Here is a 26,686-nt window from a genome sequence, read left to right as displayed (position 1 = left end):
CCGCCTTTTCCATTTTTATAACAAAAGACAGCAGCTCCAGCAAGTGGCTTCTGACTCGGCGCATTTTCTTAGTGGATGCAGTAAGCGGACGAGAAAATGACCTAGGAAATCAGCCAAGAGTAATTCGAGTCGCTACCCAGATTTCACTGAGGTAAAACTGCCTAATGACTAAGTAGATTTGGGAGTGTGTGAGGAAGGTGTTTACCGGTAATTATCAGGCTGGAACAATACTGAGAACTGAGCCAAAACAACGTCTAAGCTTTCCTTAGATGTGTGTAGATTGGCAGAGTCCAACAAAGGATAAGGGCTAAAGCAGAAAACTGATAGCAGCTGCCCTCTGGAGTTGGCACAAATTCATATTCTTGGCCCCTCTGTTGTGGTGAATTACAGCAGGCTGAGAAAGGAAGAAGGGCCATACCTGCGGCTGCACTGCACCTGACTAAGAGCTTAGGGATGCATGCGCTCAGCCTCTCCAACCCCGTTTCCTGTCATGGCTCTCTAGAGTCTAGAGTCTGGATTGACCCAGGTTACCCCGCATCCCCCTCATTCTAAACACCTTAGTGTGCCACCATGCAGCCTGTGTTCTCTTCTCTGTGTAATGGTAAGATCTTGACTGAACCTCACTCCAGCGTGCTCCATGTATGCTGTGAATGCACTATGTGAATGCACTAGTTTTACCCTTGAAGCACTTCACAGGCTCGCCAGTTTCTCGCTGTTCACCTGGCCTCGTAATGTTATGCATTGGGCACTGTGGGAGCTGACACCCATGTGCCCTGTGTTCTATGTGCTCAATCTGCCAGTGTAGAATTTCTAATAAAGCTGCAATCAAATGCAATCAGGGTAGACTTGTCGTTTGTGAGGCCATGCTGGCATTTTCCATTTTTGGGTCACTAACTATATGCTACTAATACACTGTAGTTGCCAAGTTATGCCTGAAACAAAACTAAATGTAACGTGTGTTTTGGTAAAAAGTCATCTTTCTCATCTGAAATCCACATTTTATCTGCTTTTGTTTAGGCACCATGTAGTGTGGCTCTTCCTGGTGTGCTTCAGTGAGTTCATGTGTGTCTCAGAGCCTAGGTCTTGTCTCCTGGAGTATACTTTAGTAATACAATTTTTAACCAATGAGAATGAGCTATGGTTTAATTCTTAGTTTATACCGAGCCTCCTGTAGTCCTTACTAAAATAACAAGACAGCCTATACAAATTAAAAAGAAGTGATAAATATATGCCTAAGGGTTTAAATATATTTATGTTTGAGTATATTTTCTTTTAACAGCATACGCCTTGTACCCAACACAAAAAATGGAAACATATACACTCCCTTACTTACCATTGCCTACAGTGACATTGACGTCAAAAGTGCTCATAGCCAGTCTGTGAAGGTGAGTTCTTTATTAGTTGGTGCCCTTATAAATACTACTATAATGCTATTGTAGCTTATCATGGTCAAAAGGTAATATTTTTTAAAGTTTTAAACAAATCCCCTTGTTTATATACTCAGATACTAATTATTGTTTAATGAAAGAGAGAAACTGGATGGATGTTGAATATTAAAAGGCAATAGTGAATGAGTTTTTTATTTTTTATTATGTGCATATGTGTAATGGGGGAGGGGCTGCTAGCGAGTATAGGTTTCCACGTAGGCCAGAGCCATCAGATTCCCCTGTAACTGATCTGGAGTGAGGTGGAACTGAGGGTGGCTTTCTTAACCTGGACATGGGAATTGAACTCAGGTCCTCTGCATGCACTCCTGACCGCTGAGCCATTTTGTCAGTGTCTCAGTGGAAGGATTACCAGCGGCTAAGCAGCCCTATTATAGTGTCACACTGAGGCGTATAGCATCTGCCGCCGTCTTTTCTGATCATTTTGCTTTTTGTTTCCTTGCTTGGTTGAACTAGCAACTCAGAAATTACAGTGGGTATAGTGGGCTCGGCATTCCATGGGTTGCTGCTTAGAGATGTTTCAACACACAGATGAAGGTCATCAGCTTTGTAACTAGTAGGACACAAATGGATCAGAGAATGAAGTTTGGACCTGCAGCCCTGATTCTCTAAAAAGTGAAGGCCCTCTGTGTCCGAGAGGGCCCACCTATGAAAGACAGCTCAGACATCCAAAAGGCAGGCTGTACCAGAGAATAGCCCTGGTCACACATGGCAGGTGCCTCCCTGGGTCTGTCCCTCAGAGAGAGCATTCCTCCTTGGAGGTCAGATAAATGAGAGAGGGACAGAGTGAAACAGGAAATCCTGTATGCTTTGTTTTCTCCTGGAGATGCAGAGGAGATCCCTGTCCTCTGGGGCGTGTGAGGTCGGAGATAAGCTTTCCTTATCACCAGCACTCAATAATAACTTTTGATTTCTGTCATTCTACTTTTTATTATTATCTTTATTATTAATCTTCTACGTTGCTTAGCTGGTGTGGTGCTCTTACCCTGTTTGTGACCAGACTCTCATAAAAGAGCAGTGGTTCGTGACCTTCCTAACGCTGCGACCCTTTAATACAGTTCCTCATGTTGTGTGGATTATGAGCGTCCTCTCTTTCATAGGTGGGGCTCTCAGACACACAAATTATTTTTGTTGCTACTTCATAACTAATTTTGCTCTATTATGAGTTGGGAATAAATAATCTTATATGAGACCCTTGCATTGGTAATGACTCACAAGCTGAGAACCACTGCAAAAAAGGGGCAGAATACAACTTACATGAGACCTTTTCCTCATCTATAGTACCAAAACCAATTACATCAAATCAGCTTCTATTCACTGGATTTAATACACTAGTACTAGCGAAGAAAATCCAGAAACATACCAACCAACAACAACAAAAAAGGCTCCTGGAGTAAAATTTCCTAGTAAGTACACTTATTTAATGTGAGCACTCTTTTCTTTAAATATTATTATTGCCCACAGTTTGCAAGCTAAGTCCCAAGAAACTGCAACATAAGAAATAAAAGAGGAAGCCAGGCGGTGGTGGCACACGCCTGTAATCCCAGCACTTAGGAGGCAGAGGCAGGCAGATTTCTGAGTTTGAGGCCAGCCTGGTCTACAGAGTGAGTTCCAGAGAAACCCTGTCTCGGAAAAACCAAAAAAAAAAGAGAGAACTGACTACCCAAAGCTGTCCTCTGACCTTCACATATGTGACATGGCATGCATGTGCCCTACATGCACAGACACAGACATGCACATGCACACACAGACACACACACACTAAATAAATAAAAATTTAAAGATAGAAGAAAAAGAGACAGAGTAATAAACTACCTTGATTTGATGAGGCTCACCTCAAATTTATAGTAAGTGCAAAATATGCAGTTGTTTGATCATTTTAAATTATAGTACATTTTAATTAAAGTATAATTATGTTTCTTATGTTCCTCATGACAACCATGACAAAAGCTGTGTTTGAGTTTTGAGCGCCCAGCTGTCCTTTTCCTCTGTAGCCTCAACAGCTGGGTTCACTGCCTGCCTCAGCAGGTGTCAGCCATCCAACAGGCGTGCCCTTGGGTTTCCTCTTTACTGCCTCCTCCCACGCTGCCTTCTCCCCAGCTGGCAGCCTTCTTTCAGCCAGCGTCTCCTATAGATCCTTTCCTTTGCTTGTAAACCTCTTGGGTGCTTCATCAAACACACAAAAGCAGCCAACAGCCAGTCAGCTCCATCCTCGGTATTGCTTCTCCTCGGCCTACACTGGTTCTTTCCCTTTCATTTCCCAACATTTGACGCATTGCTTCCACTCCAGCCCTTGACATCTCTATTCTCTGAAAATCTCCCATGAAGGTCGGCCATCTTTACCTTGGTATTTCCACATCTGATACTGCACTCTCTCGACTCCGCTGTCCTTCCCTGAACCCACTTTTCTGTAGCCATGATAAAGCCAAAGGAACCGCTCCCTCACCTCTCATACTCTGGCTCTTTCTCTTGGATCTTTATTTTTTCAGTTTCCCCTCCCTCTGCTCCTTCCAGTGCCCAGCACACCTCCCCTCTCCTTCACATTCACTCCTCCTCAGTTTCCCCTTTTAAAAAGGCAGGCACGAATGTTCATATCAAGGCTGGATGAGGCAACACAGTAGGAGGAAGAAGTCCCAAGCACAAGCAAGAGCTCCAGAGATCTGCCCCCCACACACACACACACACACTGTTAGTCCCACAAGAACACTCGGCTACACAGCCACAACATATGCAGAGGACCTGTCTCTAGCCATACAGGGCCTATGATGGTCGCTTCAGTCTCTGAGAGCCCCAATGCTTTCTCTTGTATCTTAATACCATGCAGTCCACAGGATCCCTGTTCAGATATTTGAGTATTCTGCCTTCTTAGGGGATGGTTGTTTACCTGGTTGATAAATTTGTGTTACAAAGTCAGTCATATTTATCAGCAACAAAAGCCTGTCTGGGAGTGAACTATAATTAGCTTGGCTTAAACTACTGCCAGAGACCTCCGTTCCCAAGAAACCCTTCTTTCCTCTCATGCATGTTCAAGAGAGAGACTTAGTGCAGTGTAAAAGTTCTCAGAAAAACATATCTCTGTGTAAATAAAGGTCAACATCCACAATAGTGATTTTTAAAATATTCACTTTAAATATTAAAATATTCATTTTAAAATATTAAAAAAATTAAGATATTTTAACAATGGTGATTGTTAAAAATACAGCACTCTTTTGGCAAAATTTATTATTATGAGCATAGGTGTATGGTGTTGAATTTTAGTATGACTTAATCTGTTCTCTTTTAAATTGCAGATTTCCTTCTCAGTGAAATATGAGATGAATCAAGGAGATGCATTTGTTCAGACAGATGTGAGTACTTTTTAACTTGTTAAATATTACATTCATTTTCAACTGAGCTCACAGATGTGCAGATGTAAATAGCATTGTGAAAATATATTGTTGTGTGCTTTTATCCTGGCTTCCTTGTGATGCAGTGATGGTAACTAGCCAATTAACAGTGACGCAGACTGCGTTCTGGTTGGTATTACACATTATAAGTTTGTCTCTATCATTTTTTTTATTCTACATTGGTTTCAGTTGTCACATCTTCTGTCTGTCCTCCAGTCTGTAACTCTGTGACTAGACTGTGACTCCAGTGTTTCTTTATCTTTCATGGCCATGATATTTTGTTAGCATTTTTTGACCATCAGTTTGGGTTTTCTGGAAGTTTCCCATGATTAAATTGAGTTTGTTGTAGTTTTGTTAAAGATGCCAAAGGAACACTCAAAGGCCTGGCTCAGTGCCTGGAGTCAAGGTGTGTGTGTGTGTGTGTGTGTGTGTATGCATGTGTGTGAATCTGCAGATCTACACCTTTTTCTTTTTTAAGATGAATCTCTCACGGATCCTTGAGCTCACAGATTTAGCATGCCTAGCCAACCAGCAAGCTGCAGAGGTCCTCAGTCTCTATCTCTATCTCTATCTCTGTGGTCACATGACGCTCTGCTTTTCATGTGGGTGTTACATGGGTTCTGGGACCCAGATGTGCAGCAAGCACTTGCTGACTGAGCCATCTGCACAACTGCTGCCCTCTATCTGGTGCCCACTGGTGATGCCTGTGTGCAAAGCATCACTGCGGCCTTTGCCTGATGTGTTTCCTTCATTCCTTCTGAGTTATAAATTCGAATGTTATTATAAAGCAGAGCTTTCCCCTTGCCCTCACAAATTATATATTTAGATTTTTAAGTCAATGTGATTTCATGGATATTTAATGTGGGTGATTTTACACTCCACTGCTATTCATTTTTCTCGCTCAGTTTTCCCCAAACGTAGCCATTGGAATCTCTTCAGCTCCCATGTCATTACAAGGCTCCCCACCTGTGTTTGAGAAACTTTCACTTTCTATTTACAGGGTTTTTAGTACCAATGAGAGGAAGTATGTAAATTCTAAACGTTTTCTTTTCTTTTGTCTGTTTTGTTTCTTCTGTTGTAGATTGCTTTGGGTGTGCTGGGGGGGCTGGCTGTGTTATCATCTCTTTTGAAGACAGCAGGATGGAAGAGGCGCATTGGGAGCCCCATGATTGATTTGCAGGTACAGTTTGTTTTTAGATGATTTTTTTAATCTTTTGACCATTCTGGATCTTTCTCATAAGATACAGAAGATGAAGGAGAAAGTTGCCTCCGATTTTTCTGGAGTTCTAAGTTAGGAAAATGATTTTGAAGCTGTAGAAAGCTCACTTTCTTCCCAGGATTCCATAGTCTGTGTCCATCCCCAATCTACATTTTTATTTTTGTCTTTGCCAATGCTTGGTAGTTTTCAACCTTTCCATTTTTGTCCAAAATAATGGCATATATATTGATTTTATTTTCTTTGATTTTTCATGTACTTTAATTTTTTTATTTTATGTGTATGGCATTTTGCCTGCATTTATACCTGTGCAATACATGTGTGCCTGGTACCAGAACAGAGCGAGGACACCAGGTCCCCTGGAACACAGTTATAGGTGGTTGTGAGAGATGGGTGCTGGGAATCCGACATCTGGAAGAGCAGAAAGTGTTTTTGCCTGCTCAGCCATCTCCCCAGCCTTTTATACGCTTTGTAAGTGATTAGACTCCTTTTTTCTGAGCTATCTAGAACGCTTGCTTGCTTTGTATTGGGTTTCTTTTTCATAGTCATATGAAGGAGCCTGTGTTTTGAAAATATTAATCTCCTTTGTTTTTCATGTTGAAATCTTTTATGCAAATTGATAAGCTACCTGTTATCTACGCCTTTAACTGTCAATATATAATTGGCATTTAGTATTTATTTAACTTCCACACTGCCATATGAATCTTGTGTGTGGTATATATGTTTATTTTGTTTAGAAAACTTGCCCATCTCAACACCAAAAGATAGTCTTCTACCTTTTAGTCCATTAAACTTACAGTTTACTTCTCATTTAATCATTGAGGGTTTTTTGCCTAACATTCATTGAACATCTACTGTGTACCAGGCACCTTTTTAAGTTTTGTGTGTATAGTTGACTTCATCTTCTCATGACTCCACCTGGCTGGGCGTTATTATTGCTCCATTTTACAGATGACAACGGGGAGCAGAACTTACATTTTCTGCTTAATTTCTGAGTCACTCAGCAGCAGCTATGGTTTTCTTCCACATCAAGAGCATGAGAAAGGGTCTGTATTAACTCATGTGGCCAGGCTGTCCTCCTGACTCCCAGGCCAGTGTGATAGGGGTCGGAGCAAAAGAACCAACCTGTGCTCCTTTTGGAGCTAGCCAAAGCAGTCCTTCCTTCCACACAGGTCAACTTTAAACTGTTGATCCCACAGTGGTCTCCGCGGGTCTGTTGTAGAGTATCAGGTCCTGGGTGATGTGATGGAAACACAGACAATGGAGCGTGCCCTCGGAGTGCATGATAGAGAAAGGGAAGGGTTCTTGTCAAACCATGAGAGTTGTTCTCCACAAAGTATTTGGGATGGACCTGTGAAGTGGCTGGCATCTGAGCCAAGTAGAAGACTGGCTTTGGTCTATGCTGCCCAGGATCTTGCCAGTCAAGAATAAATGAGTAGTCATTTTATTTATTTATTTATTTATTTATTTATTTATTTATTTATTATTTTTTTATTTTTTTGGTTTTTTGGATTTGGTTTTTTTTTTTTTTTCGAGACAGGGTTTCTCTGTATAGCCCTGGCTGTCCTGGAACTCACTCTGTAGACCAGGCTGGCCTCGAACTCAGAAATCCGCCTGCCTCTGCCTCCCAGAGTGCTGGGATTACAGGCGTGCGCCACCACCGCCCGGCTGAGTAGTCATTTTATATTTTTAAGAAAAATGTGATATAACCCAATTTATATTTGAGGAAACTAACTCTAGGGTCCAGAGATATAGCTCAGTATATGCCCAACATGAATAAGTTTCAGTCCTTTTATATAACAAATAATACTACATTATAATAACTGTGGAAATTATACAAGAGAGATTTGGATAGCAAATCTAAAAAAACTTTGAAGCATTTTCTCCTTTCTCATAAAGTGAAAGATGAGAAGGATTGAAACAGGGATGGAATGAACAGGATTCAGGAGAAAATATATCAGACAAACCCAGTTGGTCTTTGTAACTGGTAGCATGGGGATATATGAAGGAAAGCTTCAGGTCTGAGAAAATGAGTGGACAATATATTACTATTATTAGAAGTAATAGGTCAGCTCCCAGCATCCATGTGGACAACTTAAAACCACCTGTAATTTCACCTGCAGATGCCTTCTCCTGGACTCTGGACCCTGCTGGGACCTGCGCGCGCGCACGCGCGCGCACACACACACACACACACACACACACATACACACACACAGTTGATGGGTGGAAGGAACAGTGTTCCAGCTCCCATTCATACAAACCTTACACACACACATACTTGATGCATGCTCCAACCCTCATACTTTATTCTTTTATCACTTATAGATCCCAGCAAAATTCTTCAAGGATAAAATTATAATGCAATTAAATTTTAGTTTTCTTCTAATAAATGATTAAGAAAAAAGTGTGTTCCCCAATTCCTTTCTAAGAAATAACAATACATAGGACAGATAAAGAAAACAAATTATTCCCCCAAACCCTTGTACATTTATAACTAAGCAACCTGTTATAGATTAACAAAGTGTCGGCAAGCAAGGCAGTTTTCTCAGCCAGTTTCTCTTACTGGCAGGCTGCAATTTGCAGTTTACCAAGAAAGGAGTAATTATTTTATTATTCTTTAAAAGTAATCTTGTAAGAATCTTAAAATAATCATAAATCTAAACTTTTTTATAAAAAAAAATCAGTCATATCTACCTTAAATCCTCAGAGTGTGTTTATCAGCAAATCTTCATACATCATATCAGGAAGCTGAGGGCAAAATGGGCATAAGAAATTGATTTTCACTAGAGTGACATCAGCCAGTGATGCCACTGTTTTTGTTCTCTGGCCAACAAAAGCTCCCTATTTAACTAATGAGAGCGTGCCCTTCTGGACTTCAAATTGTTCCCTAAGACTTTTATTTACATATATATGTATATATATATATATATATATATATATTTTTTTTTTTTTTTTTTTTTTACATCAGAGCCAATGGTAAAAAAATCTCAGCCTAGCTTCACTAGCAACTTTATTTTCCAAATGTTTTCTAGGTTGGTGGTCATTGCTGACAATCTATGTCTCTTAAGTTCTTCCCTGGGGTGGTGATTGAATCATTAATCTGCTCCAGCAGCAATGCCTAAGAGAGACCAAGCATTAGTGCTGTGAATGCCAGAGATGCTGCCCAGAGAGGGGCTGGGCCCCGTAGAGTTTTCATAAAATTAAGATTAAGAGGGACGTGAGGGCAGCAAGCGGAGCAGAACTCCATACAGCATGAAGTCTTCAGGACACACGGTCCTTGGTGCCGTGCCCCACGGAGGCTTGCCCATGCAGCTGTGGTACCCAGAGGGCTGCAGTCCATGAGTCCTAAAGCTATGTTTTGTTTTCCTGCATGGCCCTCGGCAGGTTCTACCCCTGGAACACACAGAAAGGTAGAAGGAAGAAGTGACTCTGTAAAGTTGTCCTCTGGTCTCTAAATAAATACATTCCATGGTACCTGCACACAGATCATGCATACACATGCACATGTCTGCACATGCACACATGCACAAACACATATACATACACAGAGAAAATTATTTTTATACTTTCAAGTTCTTAAAATAAAAGCAAGCTTGTGTGTGTGTGTGTGTGTGTGTGTGTGTGTGTGTGTGTGTGACTAGAATGTCAGAATTTATTGAATAACCAATATATTCACAAGCAATGTCAGTTTTTTGGATGCAACTTGGCAAGTAATCCTGACTTTACTTGAAAGCTGGTTCATCTTTTGCATTTTAATTCGTGGTTCTAAATCACTTTGCACGGTGTGCTTTACACAGTAAATAATACACAAATATACAGGTTACAGAAACTAAAAGTTTGCAAGCATGTGGGTCTCAGGTGAGCATGCTCGGTGTCCCTCAAGGACAGACGTCATCATCCAAGGGAGAGGGAAGCAAGGCTGAGGTGTCTTGGAAGCACCACTCTGCAGTTCACCCTGTTGGGCTGTAGATCTGAAGCGGTTGCCCTGAGGACTGCCTGCTGCAGTGTTACAGATGAACAGAAGATACAGTGTCTACTGAGTGGGACAACAATACTCCAGTACATGTCAACTCCGGCCCCATGTGTCCCTTCCGCCAAGCTTGGGCCCTTCCTCTTCTATTCTGGGGGTTGAGTCTTGGAAGATTGAAAAGTGTGCTTTTATTATTCATATTTTATATATGATGAAAGTGAAATAGAGCTTATATTTTCTTCTCAATTGTTTAGCAGAAATAAATGTAATAAGCAGGTAACAAATTGAATCTTTAACAATTGTAATTCTTTTTAAATTGCAGACAGTTATGAAATTCCTGCTGTACTATGCTGGTGATCTGGCCAATGTGTTTTTTATCATCACAGTGGGAACAGGTCTTTATTGGCTTATTTTCTTCAAAGTGAGTGAGTTTCTGAATTTAACCTAAATGTCAATATCTGAATAACTAGTCAGCAGTTTTTGTAAGACCCTGACTCTGTTCAAGCTCATTGAGACAGCAGCCAATCCCCCGCCCACCCCTGCCCTTTGTGTCCTGTGTGTGGAGGACTACACAACTTGCTGTATGTGTGCTTTCTTTAGTTTATAAATTGTGTAGTAACAGCCTTGTGTGCTTGTTACTATAGGCACAGAAGTCTGTCTCTGTCTTGCTGCCGATGCCAGTTCAGGAAGAACGTTTTGTTACTTATGTGGGGTGTGCCTTTGCTATGAAGGTATGTTTCAAAGGACAGCTTACCCAATTTCAAAAGCCTGCTAAAAACTCAGTTTTCAAATTCATTTAAAATTTTTGGTATACAATATTTTTCGTTTTGAAAGAAAGCATCAGTTATTTTATCTTAGGTAGGAAATGAACCTTTGTTTATAAATGTGCCTTTATTTATAAAGGTATAATTAAAGTTATACCTTAAATTATATCTTCAAAGAAGTTATAAATTTGCATTAGCAATCATGACTTATAGCTAATTTGACAAAATGATATTTCACTGTTTCTTTAAAATCACAATGAGATGAAATACCTTCCATAGTGGATTTTGTCTCTTTGTTAATGAGGATTAAAAGCGAAGTTTAGTGATGTGTTGGAATTGTAGAAATTAGGATTCCCTCCTCATCTTTCTGTGGCTACCGCCCCTCAAGCCGATTCTTCACCCATGTAGCTGGCAGCTCACATGCCTGTCTGGTAGGCCGCATCCCATTGGCTTTTGGAAGTAAGGTCTCTGCTTTATCCACTGAGACAGGAACTCTTCAGCACAGTTACCTTCCTGTGCTTGGATTCTTATCCCTGGATCAGTGCCCCCAGAATGAGAACTCTGTTTAGACAGACTGTTCCTGTAACTGAGAGAAATACATTTCAACAACACACTGCTTTCTATCTCAGTTCCAGAGACAGAAAAGACAGCAAGGGTATCTACTGCTTCCACGGAGCTTTGCAACTTTCCTTTTGTATAAAGAAGTCAAATAATGTGCAGCACCTAGATGCCAGGGTCCTGCAGGGGACCAGGAAGGAGGATAAATCCTCCTTTTTCATGTTCCTATTTTAAGGGAAAAAAGAGGACAAAAAGAAAGAAGGTGAATTAACAGGGGTGTGGCAGTTCAGTACACTTGGTATATGATGTGTTCTTGTGCTTACACTTTGATTTGTAAAGAATATGTAGCTTTAAAATTACTCTTGAGTGATGATTCTTTTTAAGTGTCTTGTTGTATATTATTTTTAGGCTCTGCAATTTTTGCATAAGCTCATATCCCAGATTACCATAGATATATTCTTTATTGATTGGGAACGGCCTAAAGGAAAAGTTCTTAAAGCTGTGGAAGGTAACTGAAGTCGGTGTTTGTGCCGTAATTCTCTTGCTGCCTGCAGCAGACGGGAAAAGAAAGGCTTTACTCACTTGATCTCCCTTCCCAGGTGAGGGCGGAGTGCGGAGCGCCACTGTTCCTGTGAGCATATGGAGAACGTACTTCGTGGCAAATGAGTGGAATGAGATTCAGACTGTGAGAAAAATTAATCCACTCTTTCAAGTGCTCACCACGCTCTTCTTCTTGGAGGTGTGTGTGAGCTGCTGTATAATCATATGGTGCGGTTTATCAGCACTGCAGAAGTGTTGTTATTATCTCAAGTAAATTCTCTGTGGTGAAGTATCGTTGGCAAAACAGTATAAGGAAATGTCTTTTACATTCCCCCTTTATCCTTCCTATAAACAGACACAGCAAAGCTTACGTAGGCTGTGACGGGGCCTTAGACAGCTGCCCATCAGCACCACTTCTAAATGCGAAGCTCAGTGCTATAGGGTCAGCCACATCACAACAGAGTCACCACAGCTGCCTCCGGAGCTCTGTCTCACGACCCAAGCTCTCCGTTCCTGCGCGACAGTTCACAATGCCCCATTTCCCTTCCCTGCAGCCCTGGGTGCCACCATTCTACTTTAGGGTGTCTCCTAAAGCCAGAGTACCCTGATCTGTGGCAGAATTGCTAGTGAACTTATATAAAATACCTGTGTTGCTTATCGTTGCAGATTAGTTGTAGTAGCTTTGAGGTGATCCCCTCTATGTATTTTCAAAAACTTCCCTTCTGTATGATCCATAGTCTCCCCCTGCCTCGGGAATATTGTACTATTTCTACACTATTGTACAGTTTCTACTTGGGGATTTGAGGTGAGAGGGTCACAAGTTCAAGCCCTGTCTGGCCTTGAGAATAAAGTCAAGGCTAGTCTGGACAATTTAGTAAGACTCATCTTACTAAAGTTATAGGAAGTGGGGCATGCTGTGCAGAAGGAGATAGCTCAATAATACAGCAATTACTCAGCATCCAGGAGGCCTAGGTTTACTCTCCAGCACATCCGTCCACATAGATTATATATTTATAGTATACAGCATGATTGGTCAGTGTGCATATATATTGTAGAATATACATATATATATTGTAGAATGGCTACTCAACATTTCTCTTGCTTCACATACTTAACTTTTTGGTAAGCAGTGTTTTGTTTTGTTTTACTACTGTTTGATGAAGCCAGGTGTGGTAGTTCCAGATTGTAACCCCAAGTCTCCGAGGTAGAAGCAGAAGAGAATCAAGAATTCAAGGTCATCCACCTTGCTGGCCCAAGCCTCTTTTACTCTGCCCATTGTCCCACTGCTGAGGGTGGAGTCCTCCTGTCTTAACCCTTCCTGCAAGCCTCTCACTTTAACTGTTGCACTGAGGATTCCGTTTCCACCACAGGCTTTTGGGGATGTACTTTCAAACCATGACATGTAATACTGTGAGATGATACAAACTTGCAAGATGTCACAGTTGCTAATTCAAGGCCACTTTTCAAGACAGATATTGTTAACAGAAGCACATCTGTTCTTCACTAGTAAGTGACAACAATGTATCCACCTATGTGTCAGTGTTTCCAGTGTGAAACTAAAAACAAAGACATCACACACACGCACACGCACACGCACACACACACACACACACACACACACACGCACACACACAAAGATTCAAGGTCCCTCTCATGTACATAGCAAGTTCCAACCTAGCCCAGGTAAAGGAGACCCAGATTTAAATAAATAAATAATAGAATTTGCATATTTGGTGAACTTTAAAAGGTACTACATGACTCTGCCGTTAACTTTTCAAAACACTGAAGTAAATAAAATTGTATGGGAACCTTACTGTAAAATCTTTTAAGCTCTTTGTTCTATTTTACATTGGGAAGAGACATGGCTGTCAATGTAATGTACCCATCAAAGTTATTTAACTACGGCTTCATCCAAGAAGGTACATTCCTTGGAAGGTGTTTTGGAATGTATTGTTTTGAAATATAGAAAGTATTTATCAAAGTGCCTGGTATGTGATAAATATTCATGAATTGCTAGTAGTTTGTTTAATTTATTGGTAGATTTAGGTTTGATTTGTGTCTAAGTTTCCTACTGTTTCTAAGCTTGTTTTTCAAGGCAGGTAGGTAGAGAAAAGTATTTCATTTTCAGTATAGAGACTTTTCTCTTCCTATGTTTAAATTCCCTTCTTTCCTTTCCCCTCAGGTTGTGGGATTCAAAAACCTGGCGTTAATGGACCCATCCTCCAGCCTTTCTAGAAACCCATCAGACTACATAGCCCCTTACAGCCGCATTTTGAGGTATGCTGTGGCCACTGCTATCTGGCTGGTGATTGGAATAATACAGGTAAATGTCCTTGCCAGTCTAGAACCTTGCTTGTGTACCTATGTCTCTCAGATGCGGAGTCCTACAGCAGGAAGACGGTGGCCAGGCAGTAATAAAGCTCCCTATATTGTATCATGACCCAGGCATGTGAGGATCAATAACTGCTTTATACACGCTAACTACTTCATCTATACTTCAGGCTCCACAGATGGCTTAAGTCAGCATCCTCATGTTACAAGCCAGGAGACATAAGGCTCTGGAGGGTTGCTAAAGGCCACACTTCTGGACATGGCAACACTGGAATTTGAACCCAGGCAGTTTGGCATCAGAGTTCATGTCTAAGTTGTGGACTCCGAAGGGGCTCTTTGTAGAAACTCAGATCCAGGGCAGATGTGCACTATAGTTTCTTTCTCTTGTTGTTTATTCTTTTACATGACATTTTGTTTACCTGTTTGTTTACATTATTGTTTTCCTTTGGATTGGATTCATGTGGCATTCCACAGCCTGAGGGTGGACTTCCTCCCCCACCCTGAGACCTGACTTTTGGGATGTGCATTTTTTGAGCATTGGTGACACTGTTCAAACTTGAAGCTACAGAGCTGGGGCTAGTGAGAGCTGGTGAGTCTAATACTGGGGGAGAGGACACACGTGATGGAGGCTGAAGTAAGCTCCTTTGATGAGTGCTGGCTGGATGTTTGGAAGTGCTGTGCACAGGCCACTGTGTTCTGTGAGCAGAGCCACTGCGCCTGCGTTTAAAGCAGCCTCATTGGAGGGAGTTTCATGGCATGCCATCTGAAGCGTTTCCCATTTCATTAAATGTAACAAGAAATAGGTCCTTCCCCTTCCACCTTCTTGTGAAAGAGAAGAGCAGAAGCCATAGTGTCAGCTCACTGTTGTCAGCGGGACCCAGGAGCCTGCTCTCTGCCGTGTGGGACCTCCAGCCCTGAGTCCGTCTCCTGGGCCCTAACAGCGGATGCATTTATAGAGGGAATTAATTGGGAGTTTTTCCCTCTCCCTTTTTAAGTCTTGGGGCAGAAGAGATGACTCAGTAGTTAAGAGCACGTTCTACTTTGACTCTGTGGCTGTGACATACACCAGTGACAAAAACAACTCAGGGGACGAAAGAATCATTGGACTTATACTTTAGTCACAGGCGATCACAGAGATGTGAGGGCAGAAAACCCAGCAGGAACGTGAAGCCTCCCTGTGTAGCAGGCTGCTTGCTGGCCTGCCCATGAACTCATAGGTGACTAGGTTTCTCACACAGCACAGGACCACCTATCCAGAGAATGGTGCTGCCCAGAGGTTCTCCTACATCAGTTAATAATCAGGATAATCCCCAGCAGACATGCCTACAGGCCAGGTTGAGCTGGGTAGTCCAAATTAACCTCCCTTCTCAGGTGATTCTGGGTCATATCAAGTTGGTGATCTAAGCTGGCTAGAATCACTTTGATACTCATGCAGAGGACCAGAATTTGGTTCTAAGCACTCAAATCATGTGCCTCAGAACCTACTGTAACTGCAGTTTCTGGAGGATTGATGGCCTCTCTGGCCTGTGTAGGCACCTGCGTGCACATGCATATATACATACTCACTAGCAGATGCACATAAACTTCACAGAAGTAAAAATTGTCAAACAAACCAAAAAAACAAAAACCAAAACACCAAAGAGCCTTTGTGAGGTACCATTCAGTATCTTCTTGACTAGAAGTTGTTCCTGTGGCCATAGCTAACTGTGCTGATGCCCTTCAACTGGGTATATGTGTGTCCTGACCAAAGGACAGGTCTGCGGCTAAGAAGAAAGGGGAAGGTGGTTAGGACAGTAGCTGGCAATCTTGCCACTGCCTAACCTCACTTTGCCTTCAGACCAATAGTAAAGCCCTTCTGTCTGTCCTAAAGTCGTACCTCAAATATCTGTGAGTTCCTTTGCCTGTTTGAAAGTGGGTCTAACTCTACGGGTTGGTTCTGATATTAAGGTCTAGTTCCCTAATTGGTTCTTGATTTGTCAATAAAGAAGGCCAATTTGTCAATAAAGGGAGCCAGTTGTTGGGCGAAAGGTCCCAAGAGGAAAAGGAGCCACAGAGCAGTAGGGAAGGGGCTTTTCTGCCAGGCTTCGGAATGAGAAGAATGCAGCAGACATGTCAGGTCTCCGGGCAGCTAGGGCCTGTGGCCTCCGCTATGGGCAGGCTGCCAATGATTGTTGGCAGGGAGTAGGTGAACAAGCACTAAATTAGAGCAGGAGAAACGGAGATAAGAAATTGGTAAAGGCACTCCTTCCCAGGCGGGAGGTGTCTGCACCCAGCAGTTGTGCTTAGTAGGCAAGTTAAAAGGTAACAGAGCTGTGTGTGTCTCTTTTATCCACAGATTCAAGGGTCTCGGGAGTGGGCTGGTAATGCGACCCCTCCCGGAGCAAAGCTGTGTGTAGAGAGAAGCTTGGTCAGGGCTGGCAGCCCCATCCCGGAGCTGTGTGCAGAGAGAAGCTTGGTCAGGGCTGGCAGCCCCATCCCAGAGCTGTGTGCAGAGAGAAGCTTGGTCAGGGCTGGCAGCCCCATCCCAGAGCTGTGTGCAGAGAGAAGCTTGGTCAGGGCTGGCAGCCCCATCCCAGAGCTGTGTGCAGAGAGAAGCTTGGTCAGGGCTGGCAGCTTCATCCTGAAGCTTAGCTGGGTGGAAAGAAAGGGAGCCAGGAGGGCCCGGAGGGCTGCGAGGTCCCAGGCGAAGGTGGGACCCACAGCTACACACAGCATCCAGCATCTTCGACAAATGGTCGAACAGGCAGGCAGGCTTTACTGTTTACTTTTATATTTTAAGTCATGACATTATTTTATGTTTTAAAAGTATATGTGTTGTTGGTGTTGTTTAGTTTAAGGACATACTATAAATGAGCTGCTATTGAGTCTCTAATCCATCCTTAGGTTCAAGCATGTTTTATGTAATAGACACTGTTGAATCTGTGTGAAAGCCCTAACACTGACAAGAGCTAACTAGAGTGTGACTCGTGCTATGAAGATACTTTACAGGAATGTGAGATAGTTAACAACGAAGAGCAGAGATTAGGAGTATATTAGAGAGGGCTCCAAATACGGTACTGTTCAGAATGGTCACTCTGGAACTCTTAACGTAATTCTATATCTTGCTTGCTTTGAGGATAGACTGGGAACAGTCAAATGGGATTTTATCCCATGGGAACCTTTAGAGGCCACTGTGTTCTTGGTTGGAACATCTGTGGTTCTTAAGGAAGGTGGGCATCCTGAAGGAGGCAGTATGTGTGACTGTGACTTACTGTTTCAGGTTGTTTTCTTTGCTGCCTTTTATGAGAGATTCATAGAAGACAAAATCCGGCAGTTTGTTGATCTGTGCTCCATGAGTAACGTGAGTACTTTCTGATATCATCTTGCAATTGTTACTTTTCCACTTTGGAAAGACACAGGTATGTGTGGAGAAGCAGTAAAATGCCCCTACACTTCACCAAGCAGTTCTATAGCAGTTTAGTAAGTTGACTTGTGATGATTGGATTGCTGACCTAATTTTCAACTAGTTGTTAATCTAAAGAACAGATACACTGTCCCACAAGTTAATACTCCTGGCTTTTTTTCTTCTTTATCTGCAGTTCTTAATTATGAATAATTAATGACTCTCTCATCCTACAGCCCCTAAGGTTTTTTCACATATTCTCAGAAAACAGCTCTAGTCTTCTCTCCATCAACTTTATACAAAACAGCATTATTTTCCTTGCTATTTTGGTTTACACTTCATATACTTCCTAAAATTCAATCCTTGTTATTTTGGGAAAAGGAGGGCGATTTTAACAATCTTACATGGTAGTTTTATGGAGGAGCCCCTCATCGCTTCTTCTTCTTCTCTTTCTGCAGGTGTCAGTGTTCCTACTGTCCCACAGATGTTTTGGATATTACATCCATGGGAGGTCAGTCCACGGCCATGCAGATACTAACATGGAAGAAATGAATATGAACCTCAAGCGAGAGGCAGTAAGAATGTATTCTACATCATCTTTAAGTTAGAAATGTAGTCCTCACAGATGACTTTGGAAAATTGCAGGGTTACCAAGTCATGACCTAAATATGAACAGCCCCTGGTTTTATCCTGTAGTTTCCACTTGCACTGCATTTCAGAGTTACCAAGTGCAACAGGAAAGCTCTTCCTCAGCTGGGGGTGGGGGGGACACGGACATGACACGACACTTACGTTAGGAGATCACCCTTTCACTGTGACTAACAGACGATGAGAACAGGCTGCAGCCATCAGTGGATGCTAAGACAAGTGCTTGTCAATGGCAAACTCTAACGAAGGGTCAGGTTGACACGATCTGGACACAGTGACTCCTTTTTAGTAAGTTAAAATGAAGCAAGCTGACACTGTACACTTCCTGTGTTGATGTGAAAATTGAGCCCGAGGATAATCAGGTCTCTAGATCTGGCCACAGTTTTATAGGAAGTAACAAAGACTAGAGGAGCAACTTAGACAGACTGAGGGAAGTACTTAGCACATCCAGTGTGCAGAGTGTCACCGAGCAAACGACTGCCTTCAACAAACCAACGGTGTAAACGGAGAGGAGGGCGATGTGGGGACAGGAGGTGCCATGCATGAAGGACACTTAGGGGTCAAAGCAGTGAAACTCAAGATATGGACTTCGAAGAAAGTCTGATTTAATGGCTTTGCTGCTAACTTATAATAAGCAGTAATTTTATGAGTTATAAAAATGACAGTGGTAGTTGTTTTATTAAGTCCTTATTAGAGATTCACAAGTGAAATGGCAGGATCTGAAGTCTGCTGTAAAATACCCTAAGAAAAAGGAAACCAGGGGAGACAAGGAAGCAAATCTGGGTTAGGGGTTGGTAATGCTGGGCCTGAGTGAGGGCTGGTCTTCTGCACTTCCTGCTGTGCACCCTAGCAACTTCCTCAAAGACCGAAGACGAACAAGCCTTCTGCTAAAGCCTTAGTTAAGGGTCCACTGAGCCCATATCTGTGACATGGAGAACTTAGCAGCTAAACCCTTGCTTAGCTCTTAGAAGTGACCCTGGGTTGGAAGGTTACCTGTAATAATTTAAACCATAAGCCCCTGGGAAAAAAGACATCCAACTGAGGAATGCCATTCAAAGCATAACAAATAGAACGCCGTAGGGAGTGAGTAGCAGTTCATTTACTCTCATAGGACACACATACCAGTCATAAGTAGAAGATAGCAAATCAGGGAAGTGCATATAAATAATATGTCAGCAATACTCATATCCAAAACCATGGTTTTCCCTTTCCACCTTACCATACTTTCTTGAAGCTAATAGTTAATAAAATGGGTACCCACAAACATCAGGAAAATTTTTACAATGGAAATTGTTTTGAGTAATAAATGCCAGGGACTTCCTGGGACTCTGTAGTCTGACTGATTACATGGATTTTAACTTGAGGAAAATTCAAAATATAGTAGCTACTATTAGAGTCACGATTTTTACACAAGAAGAAAATATGTGAAAGTTTGAGATTATTATGTAAGTTGATTTATCTTTACAATAAAATCTCTGGAGTTAGTGCTTAAATATTTTACATTAAAGATGGCAGTCCATTGTCCTCATGTCAGACAATGAGGACAATTTTAGTGGCAATGACTTGGAAGAGGAGGAGGAAGGCATAAATGTCTTGGAAAATGCCTAGGAGGACTTGGGAGCACCTGAAGGTCACCAAGCATCACTTCTTCACACATGATCAAGAACTAGCCAGCCAGCGGGTGCCGGGCCCCCGAGCACTCCAGTTCTCCGGTGTGCCCCAGAGACGGTGGAGCTCGAGGGGGAGGAAGACCATTTGCTCATCACAGTGAAGGAACTTAAGGCCCCAAAGATCCCCATCATGATTGGCTTACCTGCCGGATGGAAGCTATGAAGACTGGGGACTCATCAGAACTGATGAGGTGCAGAGGTGTCGGATTGTACCTAGGTGCCATTTCTATGATGCCACTTTTTATATATAAATAAAGTCACCTTTTCTACATCCCCCAAATGGTTTGTAGACTATGCAGTGATATGGAAAATTGCTCAGGATATTATGTTTAACAAAGAAAAGTGTGTTTCCAGTTTGTTGTTGTTGTTCTTGTCACCTGTGTTTGTGACTTAGAAAAGAGCTAGAAATGAAGTGCTTTAAATATATTTAGTCCAGATGTTGAAATTTATAGCTAATCTTTTTTTCTTGGTTCCTCTTCATAGTTTATACAATCTTCATTCTCCACAATTGCCTGTACTTTTTTAATTTAAATTTTTATTTAAAATAGAGAAGCTTATTATATTTACCTTCCTTTACGTTGTTGCACTGCTCACTGACTGGGATCAGATGAAATCGAGTGGCAAGTTCTGCAGTAGGAGTCCAGGTGTCCTGGAGCTGGAATCTGATGGACCCGTTAGCCATCAGTGGGAACGCTAGTGCAAAGATGACGAGTTTGTGTTTGTCAGTGTATAATCTTGTGGGAAGGTGATCTGTCTGTAATTTTCACCGTTCGGTCCTTTCTTACAAACATTAAAGGACAGTAAGGTTATCACCATGAAAACTAAGAATACCAAATATACAGTGGGCTCAGTGGTTTCAGTAGAGCAGAGCAAGGGGGTGACGGACTCCACGGAAGCGGGAGTGAGAGTGGAGAGGAATGTGGTCGGATCTGCCCAGTCGGGAGCCTTGAGTAGCACTAGCCTTTCTCGGCTGTACAGTACCAGCAAGATTGCACTAGGTTAGTAAATCTTGTAACATGTAGTACAAACTGAAGGAAAATGTATGCTTTCTTTTTAAGAAAGGCCTTTTGCAATCATTTCTATCTTGATTTAAACACTTAAATTTTTTTTTCAGGAAAATTTGTGCAGCCAAAGAGGTTTGGTGCCCAACACAGATGGGCAGACGTTTCAGATTGCGGTTTCTAGTCAGATGAGACAGCACTATGACAGGATTCATGAGACTTTGACCAGGGTTTGTATACAGTATTGCTCACATGTATGTTCCCATACTGAAGCTCATTAAATTCCAAAGCATACGGTGCGTTACCTTTATACGTCTCTCTTTTGCATGTTAGAGAAATGGCCCTGCCAGACTGCTGAGCTCATCCGGGAGCACCTTTGAACAAAGCATAAAGGCGTACCACGCCATGAACAAGTTCCTCGGCTCTTTCATTGACCACGTGAGTATTCAGGCGTCTGTGCACAAGCCAGGGTTGTCTGCTGGTTTTGAAACGTTAAATGGGAGCTCAGTTATATTTTCAGTCAGCCATGTCAGAGAACTCCATGTTTTTGTTTTCTGTCACATTTAATACTTAGGAATAATATTTTTTTAAAAACGCATTTATAGTCATTAACAACTTAAGGCTTAGACATAAAGTTAGATTATCTAAAAGAAAATTGTGATTTTAATGTGCCCATTAGCAAATGACTCTCTCATATATGTCCGATAAAATTCTATAGAATTTTATACTATACTAGAATTTTATGTCACCAAAATGTTATTTCTCATTGAAATCCCTCGACTATGATTGTATTTTAAAAAGCATCATATAAATCAATTTTCAGAATATCTAGCCTTAAATTTAACATTTTAAAGATTTTAAAATCTTAATTTTATATTAAATTAAAACCTTAAAGATTTTCAATCTTAAATTTGAAAAATTAATATTTGAAACATTTCTAAAATAATTTTTAACATTTAAAATTAATATGAATTTAAATTCTAGTGTAGTGATGCACTTTACACGTTTTCCTTTGTGTATTATTCATTCCTCAGTTTTCTACTTCTAATTTTTCATTAATTAGAAAACATTTATTTCATTACGGTTCTTTACATGACTGTCTTCTCAAACTAGGTTCATAAGGAAATGGATTACTTTATAAAAGATAAGCTGCTTCTTGAAAGAATCCTCGGGATGGAATTCATGGAGCCCATGGAAAAGAGCATCTTCTACAACGGTGATTCCTCGTGTGCCTGATGGGTCTGGGGAGGCGGGAGGCTTGCAGGTGTTGTTTCATTGATTTTTGTAATTTTATATAAAAACAACAGGGACTTAATTAGGTCAACCTGATGCAACTATAGTCACTACACTAGGAGAAGGTGTTAGGGTCCCCTAAGAGAGGGTGTTAGGGTACACTAGGGGAGGGTGTAGGGTACACTAGGGGAGGGTGTAGTGTACACTAGGGGAGGGTGTTAGGGTACACTAGGGGAGGGTGTAGGGTACACTAGGGGAGGGTGTAGGGTACACTAGGGGAGGGTGTAGGGTACACTAGGGGAGGGTGTAGGGTACACTAGGGGAGGGTGTTAGGGTACACTAGGGGAGGGTATTGGGTACACTAGGGGAGGGTGTTGGGTACACTAGGGGAGGGTGTTGGGTACACTAGGGGAGGGTGTTGGGTACACTAGGGGAGGGTGTTGGGTACACTAGGGGAGGGTGTTGGGTACACTAGGGGAGGGTGTTGGGCACATATCACTACCACAACAAGTTTTTTTTTAATTTTTTTTTTTTTTTTTTTGAGACAGGGTTTCTCTGTGTAGTCCTGGCTGTCCTGGAACTTACTCTGTAGACCAGGCTGGCCTCAAACTCAGAAATCTGCCTGCCTCTGCCTCCCAAATGCTGGGATTAAAGGCATGTGCCGCCACCTCACAACAACTTTTTTTAAAAGAGAAGAATGGAAGATACAAATTACCTAGATGTCTAGATGCGATAAGTAGTGAAACTCTTCCCTAATCATGGGATGCAGAGGCGAACAAGGTTTGAGGGAAAGAGGACAGATTGTGTTGTGTCTGAAGGTGATTTGAGACATCTAGGAAGAGGTGTCATTAAGGAAATATAACAGAGCAGCTCTGGGGAGGAAGAGACGGTGTACATTTGGATTTTTTTGTTTATTTTCCATGGTAACAGGGTCTATAGCACTTATCAGGTCTTTTAAAAAGGTGTTCAAATCTCCAAAAGGACAGAATTGTGTGTTGAGTGCAAAGAGGACAAAACTGTAGGAAACTGACACAGGAATTCGTGCTATGACAGATTTTTATCTTATTTTTTATCTTAGACACTATCTCTATGATTATTTTAGCCTTTCGTTCTATAAGCAGAGGACAAATACTCACTAACTTCTCTTTAAAGTCCTTCATAGCACACACACACCATAGCAGTTATCAGCACTGCTTCTCTGTTTTCTGAGTGCTTTGACTGCATTTTGGACTGGCAGTCCTAACACCTCTTACTTTAGTGTGAGCCATAACATACTTCATGTTTAGTCTCTGTCACCAGAGGTAGCACAGACCTTTCCTGTCACTGTTTGACACATTTTCCACATGGTTTTTGTAGATGAAGGCCATTCTTTCAGCAGTGTGCTGTATTATGGGAACGAGGCCACGCTCCTCATCTTTGATCTGTTGTTCTTCTGCGTCGTGGACTTGGCTTGCCAGGACTTTGTTTTAGCATCTTTCCTCACCTACCTGCAACAAGAGGTAAATCTAACAGCATATCCTGATTTCTTCTCAAGCAGAAATGTTAGAAGTGGGGGAATTTATTTTCTTTCTTTTTTTTTTAGTTGTTACATTTAAATTTTTATTTTATTTTTTTATTTTCTATATTCTTTGTTTACATTCCAAATGATCATCCCCTTCCCGCCCCCCCCCCATAAGTCCCATAAGCCCTCTTCCCTCTGCCCATTCCCCAATCACCTCCTCCCATTTCTCTGTCCAGGTTATCCCCTACAATGCTGCATCAAGCCTTTCCAGGGGTATTTATTTTCTTAACAGAATGTAAGAGCATCTACTCTCAGTAGGGTTTGGTGAACATTTAGAATATGATTGACACTACCAAAGGGAAGAAAAGCCATTCCACAGACCCCAGTGCACTCTCTACCTCTGGGCACAATAAAATGCTCTAGGATCCAGTGGAAGGAAGAAGTGGATTTATCACCTAGGAAGATATTTAACTACCACCAGTCTCCCACATACCACAAATGAGCAAGCATTTTCCTAAGTCCCATTCAGGCAGAAGGAGCAAGCACTGTACTGTGGTCCCCATCTGTACCCAACCGCACACAGCCTCCCTGTGTGGACTGCTTCAAGACATGGCATCCAAACACCCTCCTGCGAGACGGGTGCATGAGTCACTACATGGTTTAGTAGTCCTGGATTTAGAACCATAGGCAAATTCTGCCCTTACCAGGGAGTTGTTTGTGATCTTTCCATAGTTTCAGAAGTTAAATTCCTTACGTATTTAAAAGTTTACTCTGTGAACATGAAAAGTATATATTAATTCATAAAACATTTACTAATATGTATATTTTAAAATAATTGTATCTAATAATTAAAGTATCTCAGTCATGATATGAAATGGCTGAGAAAATTAGCTAGTTTAATTTAGAAACTTTAAATTGATTTGCATATTTATTTTCTTCTTAATTGTTTTGCTTTCCAGATTTTTCGATTTATCCGAAATACAGTAGGACAAAAGAATTTGGCAACCAAAACACTAGTGGATGAAAGATTTCTGATCTAATCTGTGATTTCAGAACTTAAGGACTCAGTATAATGTGGCCGAGCCATGATGTTGCTATATTTTTTAAAACTTGTAATGCATATTATTCTTCCATTTTTTTTATCTAAAGAAAGATTTATTTTTATAGCTTGTAAAATATGAGATATAGTAAAAAATACTATTTCCCCATTATGCGTTGTATTTAATTTACTAAATAATACATTAAGATGACCAGGAGGCAAACAAACAAACAAACAAGCCCCTCCCAGCCCCACCTCACACCCTCTCAGGTCTGGATGGCAGGCTAAGCCCAGCCTTGCCATTGTCTCAGAGCATGGCCAGCCCGCCTTTCTTCGTGGTTTCAAATCTATTTGATTGTAAGCTCAAAACTACTGTTCTGTTCAGTATGCACACGTTTTATTTATATTTGCGGTTAAATAAATTTTAAAAGGTATTTTCACATTTACTTATAATTTTTGTTTGCATTATTGATGACTAATAACTCACCCTGTCGGTGGTCTCCATTAGACACAGCATGGTGTGGTACAAATCCATGTCCTTTATTGGTTATTTTATTTACATTTCAAAGAATCCCCCTTCCCAGTTTCCTCTGAGGTCATTTACATTTGTTAAACTGGGTGATATTTTTCACAACATAGGATTTTTTCCACACATTTTGACATTTTAAGTGTATTCCTCCAAAGTGTTGCTTTTCAATTATGACTAAATATTAAAAATAATAGACCATAAATATATCATCTTATATTGACCAGTTTATTCAAAGCAAACTTTGGCTTCATGAGTCAGTAGATTATTTTCTACTAAGGAAACAAAATGGATTCAAGATACATTTAAAGTAAGTACTGAACCATATAGTTAATCATTTTCTATTTCCCCCTCAATATACTCTTAAGTTATTCTTTTCATGGCATACCATATACTTGGAGGGCCCTGGTGCTACAAAATGATTGCCAACCAGCATGTCTAACTGCTTTCTACAACGATGCTGTGTAACCACTTAAACGCAGTGCTGTGTACAGACTGTATATATTTGTGAACTGAAAATATATAATAAAATAGTTTGCATTTCTATTTCCTGTTCAACTTGTGTCTACCAGAAGAACTAGCACTGAGGAATGCAGTGCTGCCAGGGCAGGGTGCCCGACCACTGCCCGAGCTCCATCTTTTGTTTTGTGGATGACTGGACAGAAGAGGGAAGGAGAAAAGGAGTCCTTGAAACTATGGTTTCCAAAGTGCCACAGAACAGGGATGTCTTTATAAAAGCTACAGTGGTGAATAAATGAAGCAGCATGGCGTTTTATTTTTTTATTGATTATTTTATTTACATTTCAAATGATCCCCCTTCCCAGTTTCCCCTCCACAAGCCCTCTATCCCCTCTTCCCGCCCCCTGCCTCTATGAGGGTGCTCCCCGACCCCCTTCCCACTCCTGCCTGAGCTGCCTAGTGCTCCCCTGTCCTGAATCATCAAACCTCCACTGGAACAAGGGGCTCCCCTCCCAGTGATGCCAGATAAGGCCATCCGTCCTCTGCTACTTATGCAGCTGGAGCCATGGGTAACCCCTGTGCGGTCTCTGGTTGGTGTTTTAAAGCCAACTACTTAGAATCATTTCAGCCTTCTTTCCACAGTAAATAGTTACTATCAAAACCTATTCTTTTTCTTTTTCTTACTACTTTGTGGCACCTGTGTTTCTGTTTCACAAGGTGTGCCAGGTGTGGCAGCCATGTTCTCAGCACCTCACTGTACTGGTGTGCCGGATTTGTGTGTCAACTTGACACAGCTGGAGTTATCACAGAAAAAGGAGCCTTCCTTAAGGAAATGCCTCCATGAGATCCAGCTGTAAGGGATTTTCTCAATTAGTGATCAAAGGGAGAGGGCCCAGCCTTGTGTGAGTTCCTGTCCTGACTTCCTTTGGTGACAGCAGTGTGGAAGCGTAAGCTAATAAAGCCGCCCCTCCCCAACTTGCTTCTTAGTCATGGTGTTTCATGGCAGCAAAAGAA

General features: G+C 41.6%; 1 protein-coding gene across 2 annotated transcripts in view; it reads left to right on the top strand.

The window, feature by feature from the left end:
- The window catches only part of Tmem67 (transmembrane protein 67), a 47,553-nt gene extending 21,794 nt beyond the window's left edge, over positions 1–25,759 (top strand). For both annotated transcript variants that reach the window (XM_052176095.1, XM_052176096.1), the window contains exons 14-29: positions 28–151; positions 1,280–1,385; positions 4,736–4,792; positions 5,913–6,011; positions 10,343–10,441; positions 10,665–10,751; positions 11,751–11,850; positions 11,942–12,081; positions 14,065–14,205; positions 17,473–17,553; positions 18,054–18,170; positions 21,028–21,144; positions 21,248–21,352; positions 22,028–22,130; positions 23,504–23,646; positions 24,608–25,759. In XM_052176095.1, coding sequence (XP_052032055.1) covers positions 28–151; positions 1,280–1,385; positions 4,736–4,792; positions 5,913–6,011; positions 10,343–10,441; positions 10,665–10,751; positions 11,751–11,850; positions 11,942–12,081; positions 14,065–14,205; positions 17,473–17,553; positions 18,054–18,170; positions 21,028–21,144; positions 21,248–21,352; positions 22,028–22,130; positions 23,504–23,646; positions 24,608–24,688 — 1,700 coding nt within the window. In that variant the 3' untranslated portion in view covers positions 24,689–25,759. The remainder of the gene's footprint in view (positions 1–27; positions 152–1,279; positions 1,386–4,735; positions 4,793–5,912; positions 6,012–10,342; positions 10,442–10,664; positions 10,752–11,750; positions 11,851–11,941; positions 12,082–14,064; positions 14,206–17,472; positions 17,554–18,053; positions 18,171–21,027; positions 21,145–21,247; positions 21,353–22,027; positions 22,131–23,503; positions 23,647–24,607) is intronic.
- Positions 25,760–26,686: the final 927 nt, after the last annotated feature.

This window comes from Apodemus sylvaticus, chromosome 3 (genome assembly GCF_947179515.1).
Source record: "Apodemus sylvaticus chromosome 3, mApoSyl1.1, whole genome shotgun sequence".
Taxonomy (NCBI): Eukaryota; Metazoa; Chordata; class Mammalia; order Rodentia; family Muridae; genus Apodemus; species Apodemus sylvaticus.
This window is presented reverse-complemented; position numbering and strand designations above follow the sequence as displayed.